The sequence below is a fragment of the Mixophyes fleayi genome, chromosome 2 (assembly GCF_038048845.1).
Source record: "Mixophyes fleayi isolate aMixFle1 chromosome 2, aMixFle1.hap1, whole genome shotgun sequence".
NCBI classification, from domain to species: domain Eukaryota; kingdom Metazoa; phylum Chordata; class Amphibia; order Anura; family Limnodynastidae; genus Mixophyes; species Mixophyes fleayi.
In genome coordinates this window covers 338,011,046-338,026,235 of record NC_134403.1, presented here as the reverse complement: position 1 = coordinate 338,026,235, position 15,190 = coordinate 338,011,046, and the positions used below count along the sequence as shown (strand labels likewise).

The 15,190-nt window shown below is 41.7% G+C and overlaps 1 protein-coding gene across 1 annotated transcript in view; it reads left to right on the top strand.

The window, feature by feature from the left end:
- Window positions 1-15,190, top strand: part of CRYBG3 (crystallin beta-gamma domain containing 3) — a 164,694-nt gene that overhangs the window by 136,060 nt on the left and 13,444 nt on the right. The window contains exons 16-18 of the mRNA XM_075197033.1: window positions 3,534-3,643; window positions 5,162-5,288; window positions 8,549-8,688. Coding sequence (XP_075053134.1) covers window positions 3,534-3,643; window positions 5,162-5,288; window positions 8,549-8,688 — 377 coding nt within the window. The remainder of the gene's footprint in view (window positions 1-3,533; window positions 3,644-5,161; window positions 5,289-8,548; window positions 8,689-15,190) is intronic.

Sequence of the window (15,190 nt, the reverse complement as noted above, 5' to 3'; positions counted from 1 at the left end):
CACTAAATAAATGACAGCTAGAATCTGATTGGTTGCTATAGGCATCCACTTTTTCAAACCCGCAGTTTAGTAAATATACCCCTATGTGTCTAAGCCAGTATATAGTTATTTAAGTGCCAATGAGGAGCTTCCGAAAATTTTGGTCCTTTTTTTTCAAAAGATCAGAATATCTGGCAGAGGCGGATCTAGAAAACTGGTGTAGCCGGGGCGATTTAGGGGGGGCGATTTAGGCCCCGCCCCTTTCTAACATCTTAGGCTGCCGACGGCTGCATACTATGTGCAGGTCCGTCCAGCCGTGACAGGCAGGGACAGTGTGCTGCCCGGCTGCTCTGATTGTGTTTTAAACACAATCAGAGCAGCCGGGCAGCACACTGTCCCTGCCTGTCACGGCTGGACGGACCTGCACATACTGTGCAGCCGTCGGCAGCAAGTGTCTGCTAGGGGGGGCGATCGCCCCCCCCCTGGATCCGCCACTGATATCTGGCAGTTCTCTAGTCAGAGTTCTTTGTACATGAGTAGAGACAGAAGCCATGCAGGGTGAGGTATCCTGTGTTACTTGCCTAGCACCAGAGATTGGTGGGTACTGCTCAAACTTATCCGTAGGATTTACTAGACCAACACCAAGCTTAAATGGGTTTTCCATGCTGTGTGGGCAGTCTTATAGGCAGAAGATGTTTCCTCTGACACAGGTGTAAGATAAATTGTACAAAGCTTTCAAATGATCATATTCTTTTTTATTGCAAAACCATTTTATGATTAATATTTATATGATATTGTCATTAATATATAAAAGAGTCACAGTGGACTGGGTTATTGTGAGCACATAGGCCCAGGACCCCGATTTTATACTGTTATCTTGGAATATTTGTAGATAGTGCTTCCAGAGTGGGGTGTGACCTTTGGCCCCTGACCTGGCCACCAATCCAGCTAAACCAGAAATCTTGTCCTGCAGGGTCTTTCTATAATTGGTCAAGGTTCAGGAATGTTTACTTCATTTAAATTTCTTTTATTCCTTATTATTGGTTGGTTGTAGTATCAGCTTTCAAAACCTCTTCACTATCTAACCATGGAGTGGGATTATCTCCACCAATAACACCTCTATTGTGGGGGTGGGTAGTAATGTTACCCTCTTAACATAGACACACTCTACTACAGTGATGGCAACCTGTTACATTTCGGGGGCCACATGATGCGGCCCTCTAACTTTCAAAAGCACCACTTATTACCGTTAATCTGAATAAGGTAAACAGACATCTTCCTTTAATAACATGTTAGCAGGCATTTTGAACAAGTGCTGCAATTTTTAGGAACAGGTGAAGGACTGGGGAATGGGCAGGTGAAGGACTGAGGGTGGGGCAGGTGAAGTACTGGGGGGTTGGGCAGGTGAAGGACCGGGGGGGTGGGGAACATAGGTAAAGGACCAGGGGGTGGGGCAGGTGAAGGACCGGGGGTGGGGAGCAAAGGTAAAGGACCAGGGGGTGGGGCAGGTGAAGGACTGTGGGTTGGGCAGGTGAAGGACCGAGGGTGGGGAGCAAAGGTAAAGGACCAGGGGGTGGGGCAGATGAAGGCCTGTGGGTTGGGCAGGTGAAGGACCGGGGGGTGGGGAACAAAGGTAAAGGACCAGGGGGTGGGGCAGGTGAAGGACCGAGGGTGGGGAGCAAAGGTAAATGACCAGGGGGTGGGGCAGGTGAAGGCCTGTGGGTTGGGCAGGTGAAGGACTGTGGGTTGGGCAGGTGAAGGACCAGGGGGTGGGGAACAAAGGTAAAGGACCAGGGTGTGGGGCAGGTGAAGGACTGTGGGGTGGGGTAGGTGAAAGCCCAGGGGGTGGGGCAGGTGAAGGACTGGGGGTGGGGAACAAAGGTGGAGGAACTGGGGTGGGGTAGGTGAAGGACCAGGGGGTGGGGAACAGAGAACAAAGGTGAAGGACCGGGGATGGGGCAGGTGAAGGACTGGGGGGTGAGGAGCAAAGATGAAGGATCAGGGGTGGGGCAGGTGAATGACAGGGGAGTGGGGAACAAAGGTGAAGGACTGGGGGTGGGGCAGGTGAAAGACCGGGGTGGGAGCAAAAGTGATGGACTGGGGGTGGGGCAGGTAAATGACCGGGGAGTGGGGAACAAAGGTGAAGGATTAGGAGTGGGACAGATGAAGGCTCAGCAGGATTCATGCTGCCCTAGGTCACCTGTTGTCTATCACTGCTCTAGTATATTTATGTGGTCATTTGAGTTTGTTTTTATTTTGTAATGAATGATAGAGTTTTAACTGGCAGTATCTTAACCAGATTGTATATTGTAGACTTGCTCAGGGTTTTGAGGCAGCTGTCACGATGTTGGAGTTTTTGTAGACATTAAAGATTAAGGAGGATTTAGCAAGTGGCAATCATTTCTCTGTAGCTCTATCATGCTGGTAGACATATGTTGTGCTTACATTTGTGCAAGTTGTGTTTCTTGTTTGAGTGGATTCTTCATTACTCTCTGAAGCTTAGTTATCTCAACTATGTATTTTAGCAACTAGACAAACAGGAAATAGAACAGCTCAAGCACAGATTACAAGTGTAACAATGTATACAAACTATTATTGCTATGTACCTGTTACAAAATAGCATCTTGTTATTTATTATGTTACTTAGATTCATCTGGCCTATGATTTTGTCTTTTGGTATGACTATTAAGGTAGTAAGACATTTGCTTTTCTGCCAGTCTTACCGTGAGACAAGGGCGGAGACTTGAAACTAATGAACAATATGCGCTATCTGCTATAGCCTGCATACATCTCACCGATCTTTGGATCTGTATTAAAAAGTCTCTGTTGTCTTCACACAGTGGAAGCAATCACCAGAGCCGTAACTTAGAAATCTAGCGCCTGGGGCGAGCAAGAGAAATGCGGCCCCCCTAGCCTTCAATTTTAACCAAACTAACCTAAAATATTCCTAAATTGCGCCCCCTCCCCCCCCCCCCTTCAGCATTGCGTCCTGGGCAGTCGCCCCTGTCGCACAGCCCCAGTTACGGCCCTGGCAATCACCATTAAAGAATGCAGCCTATCAAATCACCTGAAACTAGTGATATCACTAGGGTACAATTTGATAGGCTGCACTGTCTTCAATATCTGCTCAGATAGATAAATTGGCTGCCCCCACTGTGCGTAAGCAACAGGTAAACTTGAACTGAACCAGAAGCCTTCCAACTGCTTTTCTACGAAACTCTGCAAAATAAATGTAAGATAAACATATTTGACATATGCAGTTAGCTATCTTGAATTTTTCGCATTTTTCTTACTATGCAATGCAAGCTATTCTCACCTTCAGGTTAATTCCCTTGTTGCCTCACATAATGAAATCATTATAGAAAATATAAGTAATAATAAAACAAGTTCAAAATAGTGTAACATCACGGTAACGTAGAGAACAAGTGTTTGCATTATGTCATGTGAGGTCTGTTGTCTTTTCATGGTTTCAGTAGTTCCTATTGATTTATATAGTGCAAATTTTAGAATCATCGTTACAAGAAGTTTACATTTTCTTCTTTTTTTTTATGTAGATTAAAGCATTTGACAGCTGCAATTTCCAGGGCGACTCTGTGGATTTCACACAAGAAATATGTGACTTTTCCTCATTCATGCCCAAGTCCTTCAAGGTCTTAAGAGGATGGTAATATAGATAATGATTTGTAAACAATATAATATCTGTGTTTTGCTTTGTTAAAGTAAAGTCCAGAGGGCTTTTCTCTGGGATATTAGGATTCCCGTGTAGCGAACCACTACCAATGTGCTTGCTATGGGGATAGGCTAATCTATAGTTTGATCTTCATCCATTTTTTAAATTCATGGTCACTAATTGTAGTTTGCTGTTATTTAAAGCTGCAGTAACATGCAGGAAGATGTTTTCATCAGATGACCGCCTCCCTCTGGCCTCTTGTTAACCAACTTTAAATGGCAGCAGGGGGGTTATGTGGGAGAACCAATCACAAGCTACAATCACTCACTGCCCCCTCATTGGTTATTGGCTAGGACTGTGAGAGAAGCGTAGGAGTCCTGGGAAAGCGTCAACACAGAGCCCGCTAGGTGGAAGGGGGTACGTTAGGAAAATATTATCCTAGGAGTTGCTTTATACTTATCAGATTTTCTGCCATGTTAAGGGTTAACTGTTTGATAAATGTATCTGTGGTTGGACAGTTCGGCCTCGTGTTACCAAGGACTGGTGTAATGAACGAGCCAGGCTAGGGATGAGAGTGCAGTGGTTTCCTGACTCCAGACTACTGTCTTCTCAGACTCGTATGATAAAGGTTGCTTCCAGTCTGCTTGGCTAGCAGCTGTGTTATAAATAGCTTTAACAAATGTTTTATTCCCATCATGAGGCAGCAGGGAAACAATAACAGTGCTTTTTACATCATCTTATGTATTATGAGGTTTATTACATGACCTTTGGGTTAAATGACATTTAAGTAAAAGATCAAACATTAAAAGTAATTTATGAAAGTGCAAAGCGTGGGGTCAGGCAGAGCTTCACTGTTCTGCAAATATACCTCCCAAATTTAATTGGACAGCGTGCACATAAAGGGGTGTGGTCACATCACAATGGACGTGGTCACACATTATCGAGTGTGGTCACGTCACAATGGGGGCTTGATCATAACACCATGGGCATACCTGGTGCTTATGATACGCTTGGCTCTCCCTTTTCTCCTTCCACCTCCTAAAACTCCCATGCATTGCTGGAGAGGGGGGTGTGTGCGGCACTAGTTCACCACTGCTCTGCTTCCCGTATAAGCTGCACCTGGAAGGTGCAAGGCTATTCCAAACAAAAGTATTACAATTAAATAATCTTGTCTCGTCAAATTAAATCTCGTTTTTGCATGAGGATACATATGACGGCACATTCATGTTAGGAACATCTCTGACCCACCTAACTCCTCCTAGCAAAACGTATTACATTTTGTACCTCCATAGATGCTGTCATCTTGACCTGCTAATCCATGTCCGCTCCCATAAATACGGGTGCATTTGTGAAATGATTTGGCGGGAGGTGCATGTTTTGCACTTTCATTAATTACGTTAATGTTTGATTTTCATATTGAACTGACATATATTACATGCAGTTTTCTTTACCAGTAATGTTTAGTGTTAATGATAATGATTATGTCTTGGTGCAATGGATTGTGTTTTTCAGCTGGCTGCTATGTTACCAAGCAGACACATGTGATAACCTGTGTGTGTTAGAAGAGGGGCATTTCCCAGACTTGGCCTCATGTGGGAGCCTCGCAGCTGAGATCAAATACATCAAGCCAATAGATTATGTAAGACGTCTGTGTGCATCTGTTCATGTGCATTCTGCTGTATAATAATCCTCACTTATCTGTGTAGTCAGTCAGCTTTTTTTTTGCTTGAATTCTCGTTGTGTAAGACTGAGATATGCAACCCGTGGCTGTAATGATGTTATAGAACTAGAAGTCCCAGCAAAACATTCCAGCAACTTAAGCTTGTTTCAGAAGAAGTACAAGAAGGGCCTGTTTAATGGTAGAGACTGTGTCTGTAAGGGCATTCTGGGACTTGTAGTTCTATAACAATAATTGAGTGACAACTTGCACTAGCCTGTTTCAGAGGAAAGGCCAAGAAGAGGGGATGGGACATGAGCCAGCAGAGGATGTTGTAACTTGTGGTTGGACAGCAACTGGATAGGTACAGGGACAACAATTCCTTTAAACCGCTGCCCATTATAGAAATACATAAGAGTGAAAAAAAAAAGGCATGTAAATAATTTTAAAATATACTTCTGTAAAATAAAAATTATCCTAAACTCCTGTTTACCACTTTATTAAATAGAAAAACAATCTTCTCTCTTTATCTGTTGTACTCCGATTGCAAAATAAAATTTTCTTTCCATCTTCTTCATCCATCATCATCAAATGAGAAACCACAAACAAATCTCTATTAAAAAATGACTACAACCGATTGGCTGATGTCTATAGCTTAAGTACCCGGGACTCTCCTTCACCATCAGCCAATCAGAAGTGTTTTCCCACATTGGCAGCTTCTGATTGGTGAAGTGTGTTGAGGAGCCGTGCACCAGTATGTGTGCTAAGAAGGCCACCAAGCACATAGGTGCAGAACCAAGATGTTTTGTGGCTCACATTGTGCTCTGTAAATAGCTTCCACTGTTTATAGGACACTTTAACCAGATGACTGGGATTTACCACATCTCTATCCAAAGTTAGAGAAACTAGTAACTAGTTACTGTCTTTGGGGCTCATTTAGTTGCACATAAGACGTCCTTTTGTATATAAACAAAAACGTGTCTGCACACTTGCGTCTTTAAGGTATTTTCAGCTGCATGTATCATAAGATATGTCTAATATAAAATGGGGTGCACAGATGCACCAAAGATATGTAAGTTATCATCATCCTCAATACGAAAAAATTGCACCAGACTTATGGACGTACAGGAGATATGCCTCTCATTAGACACATGAAACTTATATAACTCTAATTAGGACACATATATAAGGGTTGTGCTAACTTGCGTGCCCACCCTTACTGTACTGTACGTGGAGGCGAATGTCCTCGATCCTCCTCTCCATGTGCAAGAGGCTTCAGCAGGGGAGGGCTTTCAAATTTTAGCCCGGGGGGCAAGACTCCACTCAGCAGCCTATTAGGAACATTTTAAAGGAAAAAAGACAGGTGGCCCTGTGACCCAGCCCAAGGTAGCCCACTATGGGACCAGCCCTGGGAGGGGGGGGGGCATATGCCCCCCTGCCCCCTCATCCTAGCCTTCCCCTGGGCTTCAGGTGAAACAAAAGTAAAATGTGTATGAAGTACGCTGAATATATACTGTATCTTCTTTCCATCTTTCCGTATGTGATGTCTATTTCCAGTTAGTTTCTTGCTAACACAGATGTTTTATACACCTGAAGGAACGGCTGTAATGAGCAGTCCTTTAAGAGGAATGTAACATGAGCGATTAGCACTTTATAAGTGTGGTGCTTAATCTCTAGGACACGGCTACAGAATATTGGATAGAGACTTAGAACTAGCGATTATATGCTTTACAATTGATAGTTCTGAGTCTCCATTCATTACCATATATTAGTGCTTTACCATTTAAGCACTTAAAAGCTTGAAGCTTTGTAATTGCTTGTGTGATATTACCTTACGGAGAACTCCAGTCTCATGACTATGTCTCCCAATACAGCCCTGCTTCCTCCAATCTCCAGGACGCAGTGCCTAGAGGAGAATGAGAATGAGCAGGGTTTGTGCAGGTTGAAAATGAAAAAAGGTGTGAAGTTGAAGCCCCATTTACTTCTAAAATTGTCCAGGGGTAGTGTCCTTTATAATAGATAGAGTGGGACTGCACTTAGGGGGGGTGGGGAATACTAAATAACAGGGAAAGGCCCCCACAAGTAGTTAGAAGAGGGACAATTGTGGAGAAATTTGTGAGAGGACTCATACCCGTATGATTTAGTTATTCTTATCCACAAAGGGGGTAATCTACTAAAGGTCGATATGCAGAATCAAGGGCTGTAAATCATTAAGGGCAAACCGACCTATAAATCACCAGTTTTTCAAACCTCTTGAGAAAGTTGCTAGTTGTTGAACATTGAAACCACTGAGATCACAGTGTACATTATAGAACAAGGGGGATCGATCTTGAAATCGCCAAAATGTTTTCACAGGTTAGACATTGAAGATTAGTCCAAAACCAGTAAGATGAAAAAAATAACTTTTATACAACTTTTATGTACAATCTTTGAAATGAATGGGACCATTTATTTCAATTGGATATTAACAGATATGCTAATGTTTTCATTGAAATGAATGTGAAAAGCTCCATTTATTGAGACATTTGGAAACGGTTTTGGAGTTCTGGAGTTGGAGTGGAGGAATATCAACTGATCCTTTTTTCCATATCCCCAGAGTTTTCAGCAGCATAAATTATTTTAGCCCACATTAAAAAAATAAATAAAATCAGAAGTCTTTTATAAAGTGGTTAATTAATTTGTTAATACTTAACTTAATATTGAAAGCTTACTACTATTTAAATAATATAATTGTAGTGGAAGTGTTAGATATTCAACGTAATCACAGTGTCAATAAATGAATTAACAACTTATTTAATCACTTCCAAATCTCTATTGATGTGATAATAAGACAATTAACGCTACCGGGGACTCCTACACAATAAAAAAGCAGGATCATTTGGAATAGACCTGACTCCAGCAGCATGGTGTCCAGATATCTGAGTATTCTGTAACTAGCCCATTCAAAATGTAATGGAGCTTTTCCTAATTATTTCACTGGAGTTTATACATGTAGCAAAGAATTCATGATTTATTTATTTATTTTGCTGATTCCTAAGGATTTTGTTAAACACAATCCCACCACACCCCTAATATCTTTTTTGTGTTCACATATTGTTTTGGAACCTTTTCAATTTGCACATTAATTATGTTTTTTCAAGTGTGCAGAGAATCATTGTGAGATATAATGTTACATTCACTATATTGTGTTGTTTTTTTTTGTCAAACCGCTTACAGCTCTACTGTTATTGCATTGTTTCTAGGTGTTTGCCGAACCTTCGGTCAGTTTGTTTGCCCTGGACTCGTGTGAGGGGAGAGAACTGCATTTTGAGGAGGCTGTAACGTCTGTTCTTAGCAAGGACATTCACTTCTATACCCTGTCTGTGTGGATACGAAGGGGACTGTAAGTATCAATAATCACATTGCTATACTAAACATCTGTATCTGTGTATTAAACAAAAATGTACATAAATAGGTATGATTGTAATATACATTTGAGTTTTGAACTGTTTGAGAGAAAAAAAGCTATCTTTATTTTAGAATAAAGGTATTATTTAAAGACTAAGGACCTCTGGAACATGCTAGAAGTGATGCATTGTCTCTGTGTGAACCCTAGGTTTTTAAAGAAGTGGTACTACTAAATCATATAGATTATCACCAGTGAGATGGATAGACTGATGCAGAGGGCATTCCTGGCGAAAGAGGGCATCATGTTAAAGGATGGGAGTGTCACATGGTCACCTCACATCCAATAAAGTGACAGAAATGTCATCCACCACTGTCTCCCCCAATCTATGACTTTAGATCATCCAACTGATCAGGGGGGTGTCCAACCCCTTTAGGCCGGATATGCACTGTCCTTTGGTAGTTTAAACACCAACACCAGTGTTAATGCATGAATGAGTTTGATATGAGGTTGTTAACAATCGGGAAAGTCAACGGAGGACACTTGAGAGCAAAAAAATGGAGCAGGCAGCATCCAAAAGACCACTTCACCATGTAAGCACAACGCAGGTTAGGGCACTCTAGGGTGGACATTTGTGAGAGACTACAATGGAAGGTGAAGGTGTTGTCAGGAGAGATCAACCCTTGCTGGTTGGTAAAACTGGTTATTTAAGTCAATATATCACCAAATTCATGCTCCAATCTGATAGAATATGTCTTCTCCATGTGCTCCATACATGATACATTCAGTTCGCATATTTGAGAACACCCCAGGGAGGAGTCCGCAATCTTTCATCTGTTGGCCGCTAGGAGACAAACAGAAGCATTGGATTCATTTGTGGAGGGAGAGGGACATGATAAAATATGGAGGAGTGTATGAGTGTTATTTCATCTATGTCCTTGCAGATGTAAAAAAAATCAAGTACAAAAGAAATTTAGGCACAAAATAAGCTTAAAAATGGCCTCCTCTCCTTTAATATCTCCAATGAGTCTCTATTACAAGTATCTTCATCCAAAGTGAACTTTATCCATTACCCAGAGCACTTTTCTCCCTATAGCTTCCATCTTTTCTCATCCAGGTGCTTTCTGTCATACCTTAGCTCTCACATTTCTCCCCCAGGTCTTTCTTTACTACCCTCAGCTAATTTTACACCCTTAATCATATCTGTTCTTCACCCAGAGCTATCAATGGTCCCCAGCTCTTTATTTTCTACCCCCACCCCCCAGTTCTTTCCTTTTCTCTCCTCAGCATACATTCCGACCATCCTGATTGGGACAGCTTTTTTCCACGGGTGGGAAATTTGTGAGGTATTGTCTGACCACTGCTGCTGTGCATAGCTCTGGTGTGCACGGTAATGATAGTGTTTGGAGGAGAGGGGAGGACAGTACAGGGCAGGCTAGCACTTCATAAGCACTAAGCATCTCCCATCAAGATGTGGCCACACCCCCATCGTGACACAGCCACGCCCTGTGTCGGGTTCCCAAATGTTGGGCGCTATGCCTCAGTGTTGCCTTTTCTCCACTTAATGATCGCCAGCCTTCCTATTTTTATACTCAAAGGTCTCTTTTATCCATGTAATATTCTTTTTTACTCCTCCAGCTATCTATTCATTTACCCAGCATTGTTGGTGACCCACTCCCACCCCAGAGTTCCCCTTTTCCTATCTTCCTGGTGGTGCCCCCCTTACCATGTCCCACTCCACATGTATCGCTTGCTGACTGCTCCCCTGGCATCTGTCTCTACCTCTTTGACTACCCCTCTTTGCACACATCATGCCAACTAACCAGAGAACAGGCAGCGTGTCCTGTGATTGGTCTGCATGGTGCAGTGGGCTGTCTCTATTGTAGTGCCTGTCTGTGACTGCATGGCTGTCTGTGGTGGCATGGTGCTTAGACGGGTACTATACCTGTAGACGTATGCCCTCATTTATGTATTGCGGTCTTATGCCAGTGCACAGCTTGTACAGTGCTTCGAGCTGGCTCTGCCTGTCCCTTAGGGGGAATCCTACCTGAACTCCCCTTTCAAGGTGCAGCCCTTGCTGTTTGTTATGTTTGCTAAGACAGTGTGTTTTTATTTTAAAAGGTCTCGTCCTTATGTTGTTTCCGTGACACACATATTTTCACTGCAACTCACTTACAGTGGTGTTTGCCACCTTCTAATTAAACAAATAGTGAAGGGAAATGTTCCTACTGCTGTTATTTGAACACACCTGTTTGCACATTCTTGTATGTGTCACTTTCTAGGATTAAACGTTTTTATGTGATCTTTGCTGCACTGTTTTGTGACAATGAGAAAATCTCCCCATCTCATTCACAATATCACTGGAGGAGAACACACAAGTTATTTTGTCATAAGACATTTTTTCAGCTTCTAAAAGCAACTCAGAAATTATACAAACTTCACAAGGCTCACAAAAAAACAAGCTATGGTACCAGGAGAATGAACTGTATCCCACACAATTTATCCAAAGACATACAAGCATAGTAATGTATAAACAGTTTGTTTTTCATGTTCTTTAAGGCTTCTGTACAGTATCAATAGTGTCCCCTCATATATGTATGTGGTGTAAGATCATGCAGTTATTACAGAGTTTTCCTACTGTAACTCTATCATTGATTTGAATTATACAGTTTTTCTGGTGCAGTTTAGAAAATAAGAGTAAATCACTGATTGTAGTAGGTTATGGCTCATATGTGCTCTTAGGCCCACTTAGTAAACTTAGCTGCCAAATGTATGCAGCCGGATTAATGGGGTTTAGGATACACTTATGCATATAAAAGAAATAAATTAAATAAATAATAAGTGAGAAAGGTTTGGGATATGAAGTTTCATGGCAATTTTGTGTCGTTTTTTGCACAACTGCCCACAATTTTAAGGGGAAGAACAATGTTTTGAGCCACCTGTGGTGGTGTTAAGGTTTGCACTGCTGAATGGGGAGTTGAGGGATTGGAAGCATTTTCAAGAACAGATTCTTTAAAGCAACAATCCCACATAGAATATTTTTTCTTTATATAGCAAGTTAAGTACCTCTTAAGTATGTTTGGGATAGTAATTTTTCTTGGCTATCATTCTACAAATCATCTTCGTAATTTCAAAGTATCTCTGTTTGGCAAACAAAAAATGTCTGCCAGACACCGACACAGTCAGTCTGCTACACAGACACAGGCTCTTAGTCTCGCAGCATGTCATGTGATAGCAGAGGGTGGAGAAGGAGGATGTCACATTCCAGGCAGAGCTCAGAGGGGCGTTCTAAAGCCACTCTGCTCATTACATCATGTGCCATTTGATTGTGTTTACCATGGAAATTCAGAACCATGAAATATTACTTTCACAAAACTTATCTGCTCCATACTCCTGTGCTGCTGATTTACTCTGCCTCTGCACAGAGGTCAGCACTTCCTGGTTCGGGCGGTCACATGATCGTGGCTGGGAGGTGGCATATTCAAACCTGCAGATTATATAAAGCTCACTCTGACATTATAGCTGTGTCAGAGCAGCAGGTATTCATACCCACACTGACTCCCTGTTATGCTGTATTGCTGCTGACCTCGTGATTTCTTCTTGGATAGTGCCTATGACTGTTAACCCCTTGTGTACCAGTCTTTGTTCATTTTGACCACTCTCTCTCGGATCTAGATTTTGTACTGCGCTAATGCCTGTGTACCAGATTCCGGCCTGCTATTGGACTTCCCTTCAGCACTCTGATTTTGTACCTTGCTACTGCCAGTGTACCAATTCTTAACTACCTGCGTGTTCCCAGCTGCAAAAGTCCATCCTGCCTTGCTGAGGTTCTTGGTGAAGATCGTGGAACACGTTAGACTCTGCGCCTCTGTTTGGCCAGCGCTAAACCACACTAACACGTGTATCAATCACCCCAGATTCTGTTCCTGAGACAATGTTACAATTAATTTCAGCCTAAAGAAAAAAAAAACAATGATGAACTTTCTTCTTATTGTCTGCCATAGTGATTTATGATAAGAAACACATCTGATTTTTTTCATAGAATTGAGTTTTAAATGAGATAAAGAGGCTGAAAATGCACCTTTAGGGGTGGTTTCTTGCTTTGAGAGTGCAGAGTCTTTTTCTCCCCACAAGTGGATTTTCCACCACCTCTGAGGTGGCAGAGAACGACTCTCGTAATAAACATTTAATGGGACGCATTTTTCACTTCTACTGAAATGCGCAATTCAATGGGGCATATTCAATTGTGAGAGTTACTCGCAAAAGTAACGTGACTTGCGCACTATTACCATTATTACGGTAATAGTGCGCGTAATTACCGTTATTACGGTACCTTTAACGCCGGCTTTCTGCTCGCAGCTCAGGGAGCTGCGAGCTGAAATCCAGCTTCAGAATTACCGTAATACTGGTAATACTTTTAACGCTGCATGAAACTTGGACAATTGAATATGCCCCAACTAGTGTAATAAAAATTTTCATACACACAAAAGTGACACATGTAATAACGACAAATCCTCCCTAACTCTCTTGATTCATTTAAAACATAAATTAGATTAAACACAAGCAGTTTTTTAGAGAAAAACAGAAATGTGTTTTAATTGATAAAGGGGGTGGTCCTGACCCTTTATTAGATTTGATTTTTCACTTTCCACCACGAGCAACAAGTAAATCCGCATAACTGGAATCCTCTACACCAGGCCAGGCCAACCTGTTGCTCCACAGGAGTTGTGAAACTACAAGTCCCAGCATTCCCTGCCAACTATGGGCTGGCTATCTGCTGGCAAAGCATGCTGGGGTTTGTAGTTTCACAACAACTGGAGAACCACAGGTTGGCCAGACCTTCTGCAAATAAATCAGCGGTGCGGGCTCGCATTACTTGTGGTTCGTAATGAGACTGAAATGCTAGCTTTTATGAGGTAAACTAGTTAAGGGGCAGGGGCATGCTGGGCCGGGGGGCATCGCCCCCCCGGGCCGCTCAGAATCACGGCTGTTAGGGCCGCCCGCTCCCCGGAAGTAATATCAATGTGATGCGGCCATCATGATGAACTAAACGTAAAATAAATAGTGTAACCAGGAAGCTTCTTTATATATGTATAAAATGTCATCCACAGTTACTGCTGTAACCACACCTAATAATATATTGGGTAACACTGCGGCTCTTGTTATGGAATGTATACATAACTCGTATCACTCATCACACTTCAAGGCACCAATCATAGAATGTGGTCTCACTAGTTCTATCTTGTTGGAGGCTATTGTAATGTTATTTTATTGTTAGCCAAGTTGTCTGAGCAAAACACAATCTTGTTAGTTTTTTGTTTTTTTTAAAAGCAATATAGCTATCTTTGTGTATATCTCTACAGATCATTTTTATTTTAATCACTGTGTTATTTATCTAGATAGCCCAGGGGAAGATAGCAGCAGTTTGCTACCGGCACTAAAACTTGAATATCAGCATTTTGTCAGGGGAAGAAGAATGTTAGTGTTAGCGTACTAATGTTCACATGCCAAGGCCCTCCAATGTGTGTTTACACAGTAATCAGTCACAGCGGACCTATGATGACTTTACATAAACAGGAATAGAGTGGATTGGCGAGTCAGTTATCAGCAGTAGAGACAAACTTGCTATACCACTATATTTTTTAAACTGTATATATGTACTTGCAATTAAACCTGCTTTATACAAGGACCGAAAATGTTAGCTCTTTTTTTTTATTTTATTTTTTTTAACTATATTATACAACATTTTCACACTTACATAGTAATAGATTTGCACTAAGAGCACTTTATATTTAGTTTTAAAATATTTTTCAATCTACATATTTATTTAAATATACATATCTCTCACAAGCATATATGTACTTGTTCTGGTTATATGTATGATTTGTAGTGTGTATGATTTCTCATTCTGATGCCCTAGGGCTGAGTTGTTTTGTGGCTGCTTACATATAAGCAGTGTAGTGTACATGAATTTTATTCCCAAGGGAAAAAGTGATCTAGGGGTTTAAGTTTATTACTATATTATAACCTTATACTCCATTGCTACTAAGGTGACTTTTTTTTTCTTTTCACACTTTTAAGTTTGTAGTACACAGGTGCACACATTAATGGGAGGGTCATTTACAGAAGTGCAGGCCCTCCGCGCAAAAGCCGTTTTCTGTCATCGCACACTAATGTTTGCGCAAATTGAACTGTTCATACCCATAGGGCTATTCATTAATAATAATTAGTAAATTATTGAATAGAAATACATGGATTCGTGGGCCAAGATGGTGGCGTTTACGGGAGTGCAGAATTTCTTGATGGGAGAGTCTGGCATATTGGGGTGCTACTTGCCGAGTGTGGTGCTAGTGAGTGAAAACTCCTAGTTATACCCACGTGCAGCTTCTACGGTCACCAGAAAACAAAATCACTACAGCTCTATCAGTGTTAAACTACTAAATTTACTATGCTTAAAAAATTATTTATGAAAAATAAAAACCGCTGATGGCTGTATCTG